The sequence below is a fragment of the Mytilus trossulus genome, chromosome 9 (genome assembly GCF_036588685.1).
Source record: "Mytilus trossulus isolate FHL-02 chromosome 9, PNRI_Mtr1.1.1.hap1, whole genome shotgun sequence".
Classification (NCBI taxonomy): Eukaryota; Metazoa; Mollusca; class Bivalvia; order Mytilida; family Mytilidae; genus Mytilus; species Mytilus trossulus.
In genome coordinates, this window is record NC_086381.1 from 21795433 (window position 1) to 21815051 (window position 19619).

Sequence of the window (19619 nt, forward strand, 5' to 3'; positions counted from 1 at the left end):
ATAGGAGGGGAAACTGAGAGATGTATGGACAACTGTGGATGTTCTTGAACATACATGGTCAATGCAGGTATTGAGAATGATAATATATTACCAAGTATCGGAATGAAGAATCAAATGTATTTGACATTGCAATATAAAGAAAATGACAATGAATATGATAAACAGAAATTATTCGTATTCTTCTCGAAACAAATTTGCAACATTCGGCCATAAGAAGAAAATTGCAAGATACCGAATCCGTTTGAGCACCAGATAGGCATGTTTAAAAAGTATTGTATGGTGTTTGTGTTTGAAACCCAGTCTTTTGAAAATATTGAATCAGAAAATTAAAAACATAAAAAATAATTACAAAAACTAAAATGTCCACGATAATATTGCGAGACGATGCACGTTTTTTCATATCTATATACCATAGTATAGTCACTTTGAGTTTTTGTAATCAAGTTGTTTTAAAAACACTATATGGCGTGCATGATTCTAATTACATTATTGTCATTATTCAATCAAGCTTGGCACCAGGTTGTATTATGTGCATACACTTCTGCAGTGGTATCTCGTTGACAAAAGATCTGCATCGTTAAATGAAATCAAACTTGGTCATAACTGTCTTCATTTTCTAGAAAACGTTAATAAACTACTTGAAATATATACTTCTTATTCGGAGCAAAACTGTAGCAACAGCTCAGGTCATCAAAGATAAGTTGACACCTCAGATGCATGTGCAAGAAACAGGAAACACAGACGAAATCGTGAAGTGACTTCATGATCTAGAAGGTATATTTTACCTTAATTATGCCGAGAATAATAAAATATCACAATACTAATTCTTAATAACTAATAGACAATCCGTAAGCTAACATACCAAACCGTCTCAATAAAACAAAACTTTGCATTTACATTTGTGTATTTAGTCTTAAAATTTGTTTTGTAGTGCTGTTAGTCATTTCGTCGTTTTCATTTTGAATTTTTTCCATGTTTCTTTGTATCATAGGGTTTGATCTCTGACTCTTTTGTAAACGTCAAGTTAAAACAAATAATAATAACAACACTGTGTGTCATGCATGCACATAAGGGCACATAACACAATAATAGTGAATGGTCAACGAGGAGCAAGAAGACATTAACGTTAACCCAAAAGACGGGCAGTGTAGATGAACTTTGACAGAGGAGTTGTACCTTTATTTGCATCAGATGGGAGAAGGTGTGATCAAACTTATCTTTATTTGCCCTGTAAAACTGTCAAAATTAATAGATTTCCATAATACCTGGCATGTCCAATCTATGTAGTATTTGTATCCATCTGATGAGTTAAACCGTTTTTAACGGATTTTCATAGTTCGTTCTTATGTTGTAGTTACGACGTCAGGAACATATCCGATATCCTCTGTGAAACGGTTATTCCATTATAACTATATCACAGGTTTTTCTTAATTTGCAGACAATTAGGCATCGAGGTTGTTTCAGTTCATAACTTGTTTTGGAAGACGTTCTTACTTACAATTTCTCGATAGATATAGGTTTTAACAAGACAAATATAAAAAACGAAGATACCAGAGGCAGTTACTTTCATACAGAAACTAATTATACCGCTAGGAGAAAACAATACTATATTGGAATTTTATAGTTCCTTTGGCATTGCTTTGAATTTTGGAAAATTGGATTATTTAAACGTTAAACGTAACATGCATTTGTCAACACTATTGAATGCATACAACTTATGCTAATATATTTATTGTTAAACAGCTACAAACAATTAAAGGCAGTAAAAATGTTTCATTTAAAATACCTACATTCAATTTTCGATATACATGTAGATATAATCCTCCGTAAATATACTGATGTAGTTGCAATAACATGCTATTTCTACTCCACTATGTGCTATAAATCACACTTTAGATATTAAGAAACAACAACATTATCTTCTATTATATTCTAATAGATAGAAAATAGAAACACATTCTGTATGAAAAAGGGACGAAAGATACCAAAGGGACAGTCAAACTCATAAATCTAAAACAAACTGACAACGCCGTGGCTTAAAATTAAAAAGACAAACAGACAAACAATAGTACACATAACACAACATAGAAAACTAAAGAATAAACAACACGAACTAAAGGAATCATCACATGATTGAAAAAATCATAGCTTGCATCTATGTAAAACGTGCACACATTCTATGTTAACATAGTCCTATCAATTCTCTTGATCCTGTAGTTACTCTGTTGTGAATTCATACTTTTACGCGGTCATATAGAAGAGAATTAAAACTGTCACATATCAAGGATTATATACATCGTCTAAACTGTTAGCTCTTCTAGAGTTCATCTTAAATGTATCACTGTTGTCATCTTTATTTTCATAATCTTTAACCATGGACGTATGTTCTTCAGCTTCGAAAGTAACAATCCGTTGTAAAGATCCGCAGGATCCTATAAGTTTCTTCTTTCTGCTCTTAAGATGAGCTAAAAATACCACATATGTATACATTTTCAAAACATAAAGATTATCTTTGCAATTTGGTACAAAGACATTTATTACCAGAATCTTAAACACTAGTTTTGTGTTTAGAACATCAAGGTGGTTTATATAGAATTTAGTTTTGTAACTTATGGTTTTTCTTGTGTACATTGATAATTGGTAAAATGTTAAAAGAATTTATTATATACAAACAAAACAAAACATTTGAAACAAAACTAAAAATTATATAAACAACCTTGATTTTCTTATTGACTATAATAGTTATGAAAGGTACCAGGATTATGATTTAAAAGGCCAGACGCACGTTTCGTCTTCATAAGACTCGTCGGGTACGCTCAGATAAAAAAGGTTATGATAAAGCCAATTAAGTACAAAGTTGAAGAGCATTTAGGACCCAAAATTCCTAAAACTTGTTCCAAATACGACTAAGGAAATCTATTCTTGGAATGAGAAAGGTTTGATCCAGCATTTTCTACATAAGAAAGCTTGCGTAATTCTATGATATGGACCTCTTTTGTTCGTGTATTTAAATTCTAAGGGTTTCTGATGATTTTGAAATTTTGATTTTGAAAACAGCATCGCTATCTTATGTCAGTATAAATGATTTGACTACCGGAATGGTAATACTCTAGGGGATAAAATGTCAGTCATTAACCGGAACTAACATTAACCATTAAATATATCAGGTTATAATGTAGTACTCATACGCGCGGGTCATATACATAAAGAATTTTGAAAACCAAAACTACAAAAGTTTCTGTCAAACTTGCTTAGACTATCTATGTCAGGGTAAAAAAAACCTTAGTATTACAAATGATTTGATCAACTGTAATAAAGGGATTTGTACAGGAAATTATTACATTTTACAAACCTGAACAACTCTTGACTTTATACTCTGGTATCCCTGAACATAGGCATAGCTGTTCAACAGACTGCAAGCTTTTCTTAAAGGATAAGTAATTTTAAATCATATAATTGGAATCTTACATGAACAAATTGACGTATTTTTACAATGCATATTTTCGTTTAATGATATCAGCATACACAAGCCCTATAGGTTTTCTATTCAAATGATTCCCATTGAGTTATTCGCCTGATTGAGTTAAATATAGGGTTTGAGTGTTGAAAGCCACATGTTGACTTGCAGTTCTAAACGTTTGTATTCTTTTTTTAACCTTTTATTTTATTAAGTGTGCCATTTGAAATTTGAATCGCATCTCTCTTTTTATATGAACATCATATATGATTCATTTATCTTCAAAATTGAATTTTAGATACTTATGCTTTGTGCATCGTCATTCACGGTACCAATTTTTCTTCACTAGATGCGCATATCATACATGTATGTGTTTTTTCTTCGTTATTGTCAAGCTAGACTATATCCCTAGGTTATGTACAACAAAGTGATGTGAAAGTCGAAGAATACGGTACCAATGTTCAAATCTCTTATTCACATATATCAGTCGTCCCATATGAAAAAAAATGTCTATATAATTCTATTCAATCGAAATGAAAATGTCGCAATGTATGTATCATGCAACAATTCCAAATCCCAACTGTCACTCGAGGCATGTACCAAGACAGGAACACAGTGTAAAACAGTCAATCGACAAGCGATATCATGCTGATCGTTTTTCGAAATGTTTCATAAACTATCAAGCATAATTAAATTTACAGTTTTATAACATATCTTAAAGCTGTATTAAATTTAATACACTGCATGTTTGCTAAACCATACCTCATACAACTTTAATTCCTTTTTGGCATCTTTCATCTGTATTGATATTTGTTTCTTTTGTTTATATAAAAGCTTCATTCGGAAATGTTCGTGATCAATGATTGCTACTATGAGGCCTAAAGAAAGATAAATTTATAAAATGTGAATATAAATGTTGATAGATAGGATGCTTTTTTTGACATCACACCTGGAGAATGTGGAATCCTAAAATCCTGGAACTCTTAGACTTACTTACGAACAATATCAGTATTTGGTTTACGGCATTAATTTTGAATTTTGGTCGTTTCAAGTAAATTTATTAACAGTTTTCATATTGTGATCTTGAAACAATGCATCGACACCTTTCTTTTGTTGAAAAATATATGTTTAGCAAAACCTTTGATATATTTGTTTTTATGTGTACTTCATTTGCGCTTTTTAACGTTTTGATTCGAGAATCATTGATGAGTCTTATGTAGTCTGTCGTACATAACTTTAATCCTGGTATCTGTATTTATTTTCTTCTCGCTGTAAATTTGTCATTTTTTGAGTTGAGTGGCTATCTCACAAAAGGATGTCCTCATTTTTGTTAAATTCAATGAACATAAACTGTTTTAACAAGTTTATTGATGCCAGTTACAGAGTATTTATATGTCGGTTTAATAAAATCTACTTGGTGAGCAGCACACCGGATATCACTAATAGAGACATACTGTTTATCCCTCTAGAGCATGTGATGTCAACCCGATCAGTGGAGATTGTGTTACCCAATTGATTGTATTTGTCGTTACAACTTTGATGTTTGGTCATGCTGTAAACTGTTCCTCATAGTGTTCGTCAATTTTGCAATTAATTTTACCTCCAAACTGCTTTGATTAGAACGTACTCGCTTATTCATGTTGAAGAAAGGTACGTCTGAAGTGCTTAAATATAATCCTTGTATACTTGATAATTTTGTCTGAATGCTACTTTGATTTATTTAGTTTTTTTATATAAATATTAACACTGTTTTATAATCGGGAATATTTACAGTTTGTTACATAGTATTGGTGTGTTTTAATCGTTTGTATATGCAGTATCTGTACCTACAGGTTAGGACCTATTGTTAAAGTGTGTATGTCTTGAAATTTGGTACGTATTTTCATCACTCAATAGATAGGAAGGGAAACATCCTTACTGAGCACTTTGGTCTATAGTTATCTCATTGGCAATCATACCACATCTCTTTTTTTCTGATTATATTAATTGCATGTATTTTATGTAAATTAAATAGTTATAGAAAGAGAGAGAATTGCAATATTATAAACAAATATACCCTTGTGACACATTTTTAATATAATTTAATTAAAGATTATTGCACTTACTATTAACAACTCTCAAAACTCTCCATGGGACTAAGAATGCCAATATGAAGACAAACTCTTGTATGGAGTACATTGTTATTCCTTTGATGAATGCAATGTCCAGGATGAACGATGCAAAAACAATGAAGCCATCAAATACCTGTTAATAATTCAGAAATAACAACTATGTTAAAAGAGTTTTTAGTAAGTGAAAGAAAATAGTTATCAACTTTCTAAAATCTGCAAAATTATAGTTTACAATAAGATATGGTAAAGTTATTTCAGATATTTCAATCCTTTTCACAAACTTAAACTAACCAACATTATAATTTTTGCTAAAGACTTTTCGGATTATTTCGAGTTAAATGTAAAAAAAGGATGAAAATATTTCAAAAAGGGAATATTGTTTTTCTTACTCAGATTGACAACATTTAATTTTAGTATTTATTTATAACAAAACTTGTCTTTAGTATCTGTTGTCGTTTCATTTTGGTTCAGCATATTTTTATTTTTATATAATTTATCTCATATGCAATACTACATGTTCAAAGTTTTTTGCTTGTTCATGTTTTCCCGTTGATTATTATTTTAAATGTAGTAGGTTGTAGTGTATATACACCTGGATTTTGTCATTGATAACTTTAAATTGTTTGTTTGTTTGGTGGACGTGTTTTTCAACATTTCATTATTTATGTGACACCAAGATACTCCTATTGACAATTAATCTTTTATTTGTATGAGAAAGAGCCATGGCGTTGTCAGTTTGTTTTAGATTTATGAGTTTGACTGCCCCTTTGGTATCTTTCGTCCCTCTTTTATACGTGAGCTTCCCTTTGAAAATGAAATGTAACTAGCATTATCCTTTATTTTCACATTTACCGATAAATATGCATAATATCCTCAATTTGAGTGATCTAAATAAAAGTAAAGAGATATAATTGTGAAATTGCTACTAAGACAAATATGCAACGCTCAAAGGATAGTTACAGTTCTTTGTACGGTCTTCAACATACCGTATAGTCATCTTTTCAATTGTTTGGTATGACAATCAATCCTAAATAGAAAGTTATCAAAGGTACCAGGATTATAATTCAGTACGCCAGACGCGCGTTTCGTCTACATAAGGCTCATCAGTGACGCTCATATCAAAATATTATAAAGCCAAATAAGTAAAAAGTTGAAGAGCATTGGGGATCAAAAATTTCAAAAAGTTGTGCCAAATACGGCGTATAAGGTAATCTATGCCTGGGATAAGAAAATCCTTAGTTTTTCGAAGTTTTGTAAACGTGAAATTTATAAAATGACCACATAATTGATATTCATGTCAACACAGAAATGCTGACTACTGGGCTGGTGATACCGTCGGGGACGAAACGTCCACCAGCAGTGGCATCGACCCAGTTGTGTAAAAAGTTATCAAAGGTACCACGATTATAATTGAGTACGCCAGACGTGCGTTTCGTCTACATAAGACTCATCAGTGACGCTCATATCAAACTATCATAAAGCCTAGAACACCAACGATTTGTTTTAACTACAGCGACACAATAAAAAATCTCAATACTGTATGTATATCGAACCATCCATTTTATAAAAAAGGTTGTTATATGAACCACAGATATAAACCTGGTTTTTTTATTCGGAATTACATCTAGAAATTTAGGTGTAATACCACCAAATCATGGTACGTCGCATCCGGTTGCATACGAAAGTAGGCCTAAAAAAATATTCCCTTGAATTTGACAGTTGTAGAAAATAAACACTGCATTTCAATGCACTTACATTTTTCTGAGTCGTAAATATGTATGTTGGAAGTCTGAAAGCATCATTCTTTTTTTATTTGATGGTCTTATAAATAAAGGCAACAGTAGTATACCGCTGTTCAAAACTCATAAATCCATGGACAAAAACCAAATCGGGGTAACAAACTAAAACCAAAGGAAACGCATTAAATGTATAAGAGGAGAACAACGACACAACACCGAAACGGACCAAGCATCAGACAAAACACCACGAGAATAACAAATATAACATGAAAACCAAATACATGAATTTGGGATAGACAAGTACCGTGCCACGTCTTATCTCAATATCTCAAAAATAAGAGAAAACACAGAACGACTCAACGTTAAAATGCAACACACACAGAAAAGAACAATAATATAACAATGGCCATCTTCCTGACTTGGTACAGGACACTTTTAAAGGGGAATAAAAGTGGTGGGTTGAACCTGGTTTTGTGACATGCCAAACCTCGCACTTAAATGGCAAAGTTAAATATAACATTGAAATGACAACATAATATTACAGGACTACAATACAAATAAATAGAAGAACATATTAGACAAAGAAAAACATGATTGATAGATAACAAAAAGCATCAGGTTTAAAATTCAATACGCCAAAAACGCGCCTTGTCCACACAAGACTCACCAGTGACGCCCAGATATAAAAGATCGAAAGTGAAAAAAGTACAAAGTTGTACAGCACTGAAGATCAAAAGTTGAAAAGGTTTCGCGAAATACGGCATTGTTGTTATGCCCGGGATAAGAACATTCTTATTATATAGAAAAATTCATGCTATTGCAAACAGTAAATTTTATCAAATGAATATGAAAGAGATATACATAAAGAAACTGAAGTATAAACTAATTACAGAAAACTAAACCCGAATACATAACGCCCAGATATAAAAGATCGAAAGTGAAAAAGGTACAAAGTTGTACAGCACTGAAGATCAAAAGTTGAAAAGGTTTTGCCAAATACGGCATTGTTTTATGCACGGGATAAGAACATCCTCATTATATAGAACACTTAATGCTATTGCAAACAGTAAATTTTAACAAATGAATATGAAAGAGATATACATAATGAAACTGAAGTATTAACTAATTACAGAAAACTAAACCCGAATACATGATGCTAAGTTTATCACAGAATAGACACACCCGAATCAGTCCAGGCGTCAACGTAATTTAAAAAATGTTACGTCACATACGATGGCGAAAAGGCACAAACGTTATGCCACATTTGAATTTATGAAATTTAGAAACAGCATGACGTCACACATGAAAAACTATCATTCAAAAGTGAGATAGAATTAGGATTGATTTAAGATTGTATTAGAACTAAATACTGATAATTTATATAAACAAAATGCATAATGCAATACTTATTAATAGCAATTAACTGTAATATATATGCAGGTTTGGCCTGAAATGTTTTTTTTTATTTTAAAATATTTTGGAACGTTAAGGTTACAAAGTTACCAAAGCAGGTAACCAGTAAATAACAGTGTAAAAATTGGGTTGTTTACTTCCGGCGTTGGTTACTTTCTTATATGCAATGAAATGCAGTGTGAAATTTTTACTGTTTCACTGGAAAGGATTAAACTTTATACATGCAAAGTATTTCTTTGGTTGAAATAAAGGTAAATACTGTACATTTTTTTTAAAAGTGCCAATTTAACAAAGACTAATAGGGAAAAATCAATGGTGGTATTACACCTAAATAGTGTGAGTTTTTCAGACCTCAACTTTACGATAAAACGGACGAATTATATTTTTCCCATAGAAGGCAACAGTAGTATTCCACTATCATAAATAGATTGAGAGAAAACAATTCCATTCATGTTGATCAACATTCAGGCCAAACCTGCGTATGAGGTTGCCATGAGGAATACGACGACTGCCACAAATTGAAAAGTAACTGTCGAGCACTTTAGATCACCCTTCGTTTTGTTTTGTTTATCAGTTTCTATGTTTTTAACATGTATCTCTTTACCGTTGCAACTTTAAAAAAGGAGTGTTAATTACAATTCCTATGAACGTTTTAACTCATTGAGTATAGTATAGTATAATATTACCTCTAACTTGTTCTCTAGCATGTGTGCTCCTAAGCAGAACATCTTTAACCCTGTCTAACATAAAACAACAAACAACTAGAAAAATACGGAAGTTTCAATTTTATGGCGTGGGATGTTACTTATACAACAAGTACATAATTTAATAAAATTAATAAAAACAAACATAACGCGGTATGGGTTTTGTTCATTGTTGAAGGCCGTACGGTGACCTATAGTTGTTAATGTCTGTGTCATTTTAGTCTTTTGTGGACAGTTGGCAATCATACCACATCTTCTTTTTTATATAACCCACACAAAAACGATGTTTTTTCCATATAAACGGGTTAGAATGTTAAATACTCATTTAAAAAGTGGAAGAGAAGCCTATAAAATACTGTCTTCTTACTAATCTAGTGAACTCAATTAAAGAGTTCCTCTATCATTGATACACAAGTACCACTTGTTTTGTTTTGCTTTGCTTTCTTTCCATTTAAATAAGATATCATAATGATAATTTAGTTCTGATTTATCTTTTTTATGGATAAATTAAGGTTTGAAATTTGCTTGTAAAAGGTAGAACAAGTTATAAATGTAAGGAATTATAAGTAAAAGTAAAACAAACTCTCCATCTGACACCAATTTCATTATAGAAATGAGAGTAATTGTTATGTTAATAGTTATCAAAGGTACCAGGATTATAATTTAGTACGCCAGACGCGCGTTTCGTCTACATAAGACTCATCAGTGACGCTCATATCAAAATAGTTATAAACCAAACAAATACAAAGTTGAAGAGCATTGAGGATCCAAAATTCCAAAAAGTTGTGCCAAATACGGCTAAGGTAATCTATGCCTGGGATAAGAAAATCCTAAGTTTTTCGAAAAATTCAAAGTTTTGTAAACAGGAAATTTATAAAAATGACCACATAATTGATATTCATGTCAACACCGAAGTGCTGACTACTAGGCTGGTGATACCCACGGGGACGAAACGTCCACCAGCAGAGGCATCGACCCAGTGATGTAAATAGTTATCAAAGGTACCATTTATCACGTTAAAAGCAACGTTTCTTCTTGGATTACAGTCTTTTTGTCTTTGAAACTTTATTCAACAACTGTGTGAACAGATTTAATTCTCAAAACCGAAGTTCAGATTATGAAATAGTAAACACAGTCCACACGGTTATTTTAAACTAATTTACCTCTACCACAAGGATGGCTAGTATTGTAATGCTAGCTTTATGAAATCCATGAGCAATATCTTCTTCGATTGTATGTTCTTTGTGGCGTTTCTTGCGTCTTTTTGTGTTTGAAGCTTTTTGACTATCTTTCTCTGTTCTTCGTTTATACCGAATGTTTAAGCTGTCATTGCCAGCTAATGTTAAGTATGTCAAGTTTTTGTCATTGGCATACATTGTTTTCAGATTTACTTCAGACGTGTTCCAGTGAATTGTCGAATGCATGATTTTGTCATAAAGATCTGAGATATCATCAATGCCTCTAAGATCAATTGGATACTTGGTTTCCATTTTGAACATAAAACTGTCTGATATGTTTTCTGATTTCTCTAAAACATCTGTAAAAAATGCAAAATGGTGGTAAAAGTTATGTTCAGAAATCTACAAAGTATTCAAGGTGATTTAGATATAAAGGACGGAAGACCTGTATTTGACTCTTGTTTATTTTTTCCTATCATATTTTTGATTTGATATCATTTGAACAGTGTTCCCTTTTTGTTAGTTTTCATCGGGTCTGAAATATTTGAAATATTAACTAGAAGGAATATCAAAAACCTAACTCTTCCACATAATACAATTGTCTTTAAGAATACAAATGGTTGGAGAGTGTTCGAAGAATACTTCACAATGCTTATTTGGGCAGGTACAAATATAGCTCCAAATTTAATTTTCATAAATACGTTATTATTCTAATTTCATCTAGTATTTATTAGTATGGATATAAATATCTCAGCGATTAAAAATATGTAATTTGTAAGCTACAAAAAGGAGGGATTTGGGAACTATAAAGTTTAAGGAAAAAATAGAGAGGCTAAAATCCATAGCACTAGGCACTTTGTACATACCAACAAGGTAATGTATATCAAAAATTAACTCTCCCATCACCAGTATACAGTCAATAATGTTGAGTATCACTACTACCATTAGTACTTGTTTACTGTGAAGCAATCTCTCGCCGTGATGTCTTATCCTACAAAAGAGGAAATCATATTCTTATCCACAGTAACTACTTGTGATGTGAATAATCTTAATCACAATTTAAATTACTACAAGCAGCTAACGTTCACTGTCACACAGTTTCTTAAAATAATCAAACAATTATATCAAAATTACCCTTTTCGTGCCTATAAAAGACTCTAAGGAAAGCCATCTTAAATTAACTGTAAGTATGAACTATTTGTACAGCTAAAAATTTGACTAGCTTTGAGTATATATATATATGAATTTTTCAATCCTTAAAACAACTGTCAAGAGTTCAATAGCAATATGCTTGTTATCAAATATTCATGGTATATAATTTATTTGTACTAGCCTTAGAACCATGGCAAAGATTTGGGCTAATCGATGATTTTTCTGTTCAATAGCAAATTAAAAAAAGGTGGGTTTTTTTTCGAACAGTTCCCCAGATTTCAACCGTATCATCAATGAATCTTTTTATATTTGGTTAAGTGATTGCCTTCGCTTACGATCATACTTCTATGCTCATTTTTAATCGTCATATATTGTTTGTTTGAGATACTTTTTAAGCTACATACTTTGCGACCGAACCTTTCGGAGGTGTCCTGTTTTCTCTACAGATTTCTTTCTCGAGACTCTTCTCTGTCTGTTCCAGAGTTTCCACATCATGGGCATGTACCTTTGCAAACGACAGCGAACCTGCAGCTAAAGCCTACATCGAATAAAACGAAATTAAAAAAAAAATCGATTTACTAACCACAGTTGTCAAGTGTTTCCGCGGTCCAATTTTGTATATATATCTTTTTATCGTTAACTTTTGGTATTCGTGTATACATGATTATTGAACTGATATTTTCTGCGTAGACAAAAATTGCTTTATATACGGTTGTTGATTTAAATGGTAGCGGATGAATGACCATAAAATAAATGAATAGCATACGTCAATGACATGACAACAACTGCAGTGTGAACTCTAGCATTAATATATAGCCCAGAACATGTCCTATATCTTGAACTGTATGTACTTACATATCATCAATCTAGTTTTGTTTCTTTTATGTTTAGTAGAACATGGTATAACATGCTTTATGAGAAGAACTTTCACTTAAGTACAATTTTTTTTTTATAAATCAAACAAGAAAAACAGTTTTAATAATAAGATAACAGATCAAGTGAACGCCTTCTAATTGTAATATCTTAACATCCACCAATATCGTCAATGCTACTGTACATATACATAATCTAGTCAGTATAGTTCTGTCTGTTCGTTTGGTTTTTGTTTTGTTTATTGTATTGAGAGCTTGGCATTGGTGTCACATATTTATTGTTGTCTTTATTGTCTCAGCTGAGTTTGTTCGCTTCTTTGAATACATCATTTAGAAATATTTTGATTGCAGATATGATCAGAGGTTTATTGTTTAATAAAATTAAGAATGGAAATATGGAGAATATGTCAAAGAGACAACACTCTTAACAAAAAGGGAAAAGACTGGGTAATACGCACTGATTATGAATAAAAAGGGGGAGGGTTAAGACTTAAAAATTATTTATTCTCGCAACGAGTTCCTATAACTGTTCAAGTTAAGAACTTTAAAAGTGGTACATGTATTCATTTATTATATCTGAATAATTTTTTGGTTCCTTAAACTGTAAATGAAAATTTCAAAAAATGCGTCTAGTATCTTTTTTTTTTTATCTCTAAAATATTATTGATTGAATTCTTTTAAAATATGTGATAATGTATATAGAAAGCACATAAAATCGACGTTGGAGACCATAATATTTATGAGTATTTTATATCCTTAAAACGGAAATATATATATGTATCAACAACATAATTGTTTAGGGAAAACATTTGGAATTAAAATTGAACATTTGAGAAAAACAAATTCTGCCGATTTCATACGCTTTCTATACCCATCTTCACATATCTAAAAAGAATTCAGTGAGAGATATTTAACATAATGAAAGAGATAAATTCATTATTTTTCAATATCAATAGTTGTTCTACGAGCCAAGATGTATGCAAAAATTTTACCAAAATCCGTGAATTAGCCATATTATTGCTCCTCGACCTTTACACAAATTTGTGATTTAATTTGTTTAAATTTATTATAAAAACTGTCCTTATTGATATATTTATTCCGATGAAGTTTTGAATTTGGTTTCTCTATCATTTTTAGCTCACCTGGCCCGGAGGGCCAAGTGAGCTTTTCCCATCACTTGACGTCCGTCGTCGTCCGTCGTCCGTCGTCGTTAACTTCTACAAAAATCTTTTCCTCTGAAACTACTAGGCCAAATTAACCAAACTTGGCCACAATCATCATTGGGGTATCTAGTTTAAAAAATGAGTCCGATGACCCGGTCAACCAACCAAGATGGTCGCCACGGCTAAAAATAGAACATAGGGGTTAAATGCAGTTTTTAGCTTATAACTCAAAAACAAAAGCATTTAGAGAAAATCTGACATGAAGTAAAATTGATAATCAGGTCAAGATCTATCTGCCCTGAAATTTTAGGATGAATCGGACAACCTGTTGTTGGGTTGCTGCCCCTGAATTGTTAATTTTAAGGAAATTTTGCTGTTTTTGGTTATTATCTTGAATATTATTATAGATAGAGATAAACTGTAAACAGCATTAATGTTCAGCAAAGTAAGATTAACAAATAAGTCAACTTGACTGAAATGGTCAGTTGGCCCCTTTAGGAGTTATTGCCCTTTATAGTCAATTTTTAACAATTTTTTCGTAAATCTTTAGTAATATTTTACAAAAATCTTCTCCTCTGAAACTACTGGGCCAAGTTAATTATAGATAGAGATAATTATAAGCAGCAAGAATGTTTAGTAAATTAAGATGTACAAACACATCACCATCACCAAAACACAATTTTGTCATGAATCCATCTCGTACTTTGTTTAATATTCACATAGACCAAGGTGAGCGACACAGGCTCTTTAGAGCCTCTAGTTTATTCTTGTTTCTGTTGACTGTCGTTACTTTTTTTAATATAAGATATTCAAAATTTGACTGAATCTTTATATTCTAGCTACATATGAACGTCGTGCAGAATGATTTTTTTTTTGAGTTTTTGAGTAGTCACATCAGCTTCGACATGTCCATGATGATTCCACGATGGTTCCACTATTGGTACACGACAGAAAAAAAAAGAATTGTAATTGTACTGTCGTGGGTTTGTCGCAAAAACATTCATTCCCGCCTAATTGTATTCTTCTAAATGAAACGAAAATATGTTGCACGAAGAACGTACCACTTTCGTACGACAGACAATCTATGTAATGCGAGCATCGTACGAAATTTGGTATTCGTTAGACAATCGTGCGACTGTATTACGAGTGTCTTGTGACAGTCGTCAGACACTCGTAATACAGTCGTGGGATTGTTTTATTAAAAGGGTTTATGTTGGTACCCAAGAAAATGTGTTTATCGCACGACTGTGGTAATCCACTCTCACGACAGCCACAAGACAGTGACATGACAAAAAAATCGTAGAGCAAAAAAGGTGCAAGTCCGATTTTCGTCACATGACACACGACAGCGCCACGATGTTCATAATATCGTTTGACTGTCGTACGACTATCAGAGATGACTTGCAATTTGACAAAATTTCATGTCGTGGCCCTGCATAGATGTGTCGTGGGCTTAGGTCCAGGTCATAAATTAGGTTGAACATACGACATTATTTTGCTAAAGAAGTCGTGATATTATAGATATTTTGAGAAAAAAATCAGAGATATTTTACCAATCCCCCTAGAGTGAAATACATTGATGGGAAAATTGACGTTTTTTCAAAAAAAAATTTAGATGCAAACGGGCGTTGTCATAATAAACACTATGACTATATTATTGTGATTTTTTTAATATTATATATATATTTCAACTATGTTAATTTAAATTATCTTATCCGATCCGATATGTAAACTTGATGATAAATTGAATTTTAAATATTACCCTTAAAATTATTTGACGGAAATAAATTGAATGTTTACCTACCGCTAATGCCATCTGAAATTATTGTAAATCTGATTCCCTTTTTGTGTCGGATGATAACTTTACATGGGGCAAACACTTGAAAACTCGAGATTAAAGTTTAAATTTTTGAAATTTGTCATTGTAAACAAGGAGTTTCTTTTTCATGATGTAAAACATATATTAAAAGAATGGTTGGGTATTAGTGTATAAAAACCAGACATGAATAAAAGTACGATTTTACACCTTCGCATTTAGGGTTTGATGATGTGTATCGTACCTACAGGATATAATGACGTTTGTAAACATGTTGTCATTCACCTGCACTTTAATCTTTATAATGTATGCATGTATGACAAGTCAATAAATTTATAATGAAAATTAAAAAAAAAAAAAACACGTCACAGTTATGTTATAACCTTTTTACCGCAAACGTGAAATATTTTAAATGCAATATTAAACTTTGTGATACATAAGTAGATTGAATTTTAAATACCCACTTTTGATATATCTATATATCTCTGATCTTATTATATATATATCAATGTTCATTTCATAGGCGGATCCAGGTGAAGGGTGTGGGTAGGCACAGGCCCCCCTTTATAGTTGGAAAAATTGGTTGATTATATAGGGAATCACTGAAGCATGACTGGAGCGGCCCCCCTTATTTCAGTCAGCGCCACTCCCTTTTCCCCCTTATGAAAATTTCTGGCTCCGCTACTGCATTTGAAACAATGATTTTTCTTTCGACGTTTTGAGTATTCGTCAATCGGTTATTTTTAAAAATTTTGTCCTTTGGAGAATTCGGAGGTAGTGGCAGATATGTGTCTGTTGATAAGTTTAAAACGCGTCCAGCTGGACGAATAGTTAGTTTGTCGTGATATTCTGTACTTTTCACTATGCATTTACAGGGGGTGAAATAAACTCATTTGGCAAATACCTTATCTTATTGTACACTTAACAGTGGAGGTTTGAGCATTGTTAAACAATTGAGTGGAAAAAAATCCGACGTTTTAGCTCTAATATATAGCCCATTTTAGAGCTAAATGTTTTACAAGTTTAAGCAAAAGTAAAATTTTCAATGTCCCTTTGAGCGACATAAATTTATGTTTAGTACAAATAATACATTCGCATTGTATCAAGAGTCAACAATATTTGCAAAATGTGGTGTCATTAAACATACAGCACTAATCTTAAATTTATGTTTCAGTGAACGCCCAAAATGATCCCTAAGAATGGTTTATAATATTTGAATTATCAACCAAATTTTGATAGAACCTGTTTCTAGTCTTTATTAATGTTCATATACATGTACATCGATATTTCTTATTCTAATTTATGCTGTTGTTTGTTATTTGATGATTGCACCTGACTAGTTAACAATAGCCACATCTTTCACGTTTCCTTCCTTTCTCTGCTTGTTGCAACACTCATTTTCAAAATAGGCAACCATAAATGACTGCTGACGGACTTAGTATGGTGATTTATGCAACCTCCTAAGTTTTCAATAAGATCTGCAATCGAAAATAGTGGTTAACGGATAAGTCTCACGCTAAAACTGGATAAAATGTCTTTATTTTTTGGTGACATGAACAAGGACCAGGCCACAACAACACTGTGTTTTGTTAGATGATTTTTATTTGTTTCCAACGGATGAGTTAAGAATTTTTGAATCTTATATTTTTATAGTTTTTTCTTTTGTTCTACTGTTACACCAATGTCGCTGATTAGGGGAAAGGTTTAACCCCGCCATATTCTTTATGTCCCTGTCCGAAGTCAGGAGCCTGTAATTGGGTGTTTTTTGTTTGTTGCTGTTGATCATATGTGTTGTGTGTTTATTGTTTTGTACAGTTCCTGTATTGTTCTGTTGCACTACTATCCAACGATTAGGGTGAGTTAGGTGAGTTGGGCGACCACTAAAATATTCAATTCCGTCACATTTTGTATATGGCTGTCCCAAGTCTGGAGCCTGTGATTCAGTGATTGTCGTTTGTTTCCATGTTGCATACTAGTATTTGTTTTTTCGTTCATTATTTTGTTAATGAATAATATCGTTAGTTTTCTCGTTTGAATTAATTCACATTTGTCATTTAGCGGTATGAGACTTTGCTCATACCACATCTTTTTTTTTAAATATAATGTTTGCGCTAAAATGTCAACATGTCATTTTATTTATTTTGATAAAATATCTTGTACCCATGATTAATTAAATCATACATATAAATATGGTTGGCGCAAAAGGTCAATCTGTTGGCACCACAATGGCTAGTTATAAAGGTACCAGTTGACATTGACAGTCGATATATTAGACAAGTGATGATTTGACGTCTTTTCTTTTAATATCTTAATGGCAAAAATAAAGCTTGAATGATTATTGTTTTCAAAACGTTCACCGGCAAACATATTTTGTATGTCTAGGTACAGAACAAATCAACAATAAATACAATAAGTAGGTAATGTAATGTACGGGGTAAAGGACGGAGATTTTGAACTTCTACTGGACAGTCGGGGTGTATTTTATGATTCAAAATGTTGTCACGAGGCACCGGATTCAAGTCTCCATTCTTGCCGGGCGTGGCAGCGTACTTGTTCATCCCATACAGTTTAACTGACCACCCTGTGTTGGAAAGGGTTTTGCTGCAGGTCGAAAAAAAACCACCAAAAGTGTCCATATTACTATGCCCAAGGCACCCCTGGAGTGCGAAAATAAAGAGATAAGTTACGAAAGTCTATAAAGTGAAAATAGATGGGCCACAATTTGTTGCTGTTAATATTTTTCACTTGTACACATGTATATCAAAATGTTTGTAATAAAATAGTTTCAATGTGATGAGAATTGCATACTTGAAAAAATGTAACGCAAACACACAGCCTATGCCTAACAATACACTTTGGAAACTGTGGAATTATAGGATATGTTATGGATATTTTATGGTAGTACGAGCCGACATAGCAGATTTACTTATTAAAATTGAGAATGGAAATGGGGAATGTGTCAAAGAGACAACAACCCGACATAGAACAGACAACCACCGAAGGCCACCATTGGGTCTTCAAGCAGCGAGAAATTCCCGCACCCAGAGGCGTGCTTTAGCTGGCCCCTAAACAAAAATGTATACTAGTTTAACTATAACATGTTTTACTGATCTCACTGAAAATATTCATACTGCATTACTGCATTACCTCCATGAAAAACTGTATTTAGTTTGCTTTTGAAAACTAACCCCCCCCTAAAAAAAACAACCCCAACACAAAACAAACAAACAAAAAACCAAAAAAAACCCCAACATTATCACGTTTTTACTTAATAATTTAAACTTTCAAAATAGCCCTTATTTTATACATAAATTATCATTCCAAACATATTTGAATAGCATCATTGTGTAAATATGTATATATATATATATATTTTTTACATGTATTTTAAAAATCGTAATACAAAAAAAATAATTTATGAACTGAAGATTTTCTAAAAGAATTATTCATTATTCATTTGTCAATAAGGCGTACAATTTCAGGACTGAAATTTTGACGTTCATTATATCTCCAGTTTACATTATGACATTAATTTCGATGCAAAACTGAAATGTTTTTCTCTGTTTGTAAAAGTTATTGTAAGATAAAACAATGAAATACATATTCATTTACCATAAGGCTGCTGCCGCTGTGTTTTTTTCTTGTATTTTCCTTTGGTGGTAATAATAAAGCCATGTCTGTCGAGATTGAAATCTCCGATAATGTATAAAGGAAGAAGTTGTGTCTTGATCTAACCACTAGGACGTACAATAATATTTAATCTTTCAAATGTCACCACAATAACCTTTTGCGTTATTTAACATCGCTTAGCCTGATTTTGAAAGATGTTTGAAATTTAAATTAATTCAAATGGACGCCTTAACATTTAGATACATTACAATATTTCATCATTTAATTGTCTGTGCGGAAAATTGATCACAAAGAACCATTTTACTTATATTAAAGCACATTCCAAATATTGGATAGTTCAAGTTAACAGGGATGTTCTAATTTAACCTTGTATATTGGAAAAGT

The 19619-nt window shown here is 32.1% G+C and overlaps 1 protein-coding gene across 3 annotated transcripts; it reads right to left on the reverse strand.

The window, feature by feature from the left end:
- Positions 1 to 1962: 1962 nt before the first annotated feature.
- Positions 1963 to 19340, reverse strand: LOC134683691 (uncharacterized). 3 transcript variants are annotated; one of them, XM_063543001.1, is made up of 9 exons: positions 19218 to 19340; positions 12159 to 12292; positions 11469 to 11593; positions 10588 to 10961; positions 9407 to 9460; positions 5563 to 5701; positions 4220 to 4335; positions 3353 to 3425; positions 1963 to 2465 (listed from the first exon to the last, which is right to left on the reverse strand). In XM_063543001.1, exons 1-9 carry the CDS (start codon positions 19278 to 19280, stop codon positions 2281 to 2283), a joined length of 1263 nt encoding a protein of 420 aa, XP_063399071.1. In that variant the 5' UTR covers positions 19281 to 19340; the 3' UTR covers positions 1963 to 2280. The 3 variants fall into 3 exon arrangements, with proteins under 3 accessions (XP_063399071.1, XP_063399072.1, XP_063399073.1); XM_063543002.1 differs by lacking the exon at positions 19218 to 19340 and adding an exon at positions 15594 to 15738; XM_063543003.1 differs by lacking the exons at positions 11469 to 11593; positions 19218 to 19340 and having other exon boundaries at positions 12159 to 12266.
- Between the last annotated feature and the right edge of the window lie 279 nt (positions 19341 to 19619).

Coding starts and splice junctions, on each gene's coding strand:
- LOC134683691 (XM_063543001.1), bottom strand. CDS start 19,280: ATGGCTTTATTATTACCACCAAAGGAAAATACAAGAAAAAAACACAGC. Junction 9,461..10,587: donor TAGCCATCCTTGTGGTAGAG/GTAAATTAGTTT, acceptor GTTTTATGTTAG/ACAGGGTTAAAGATGTTCTG. Junction 2,466..3,352: donor TAAAGTCAAGAGTTGTTCAG/GTTTGTAAAATG, acceptor TGGTATTTTTAG/CTCATCTTAAGAGCAGAAAG.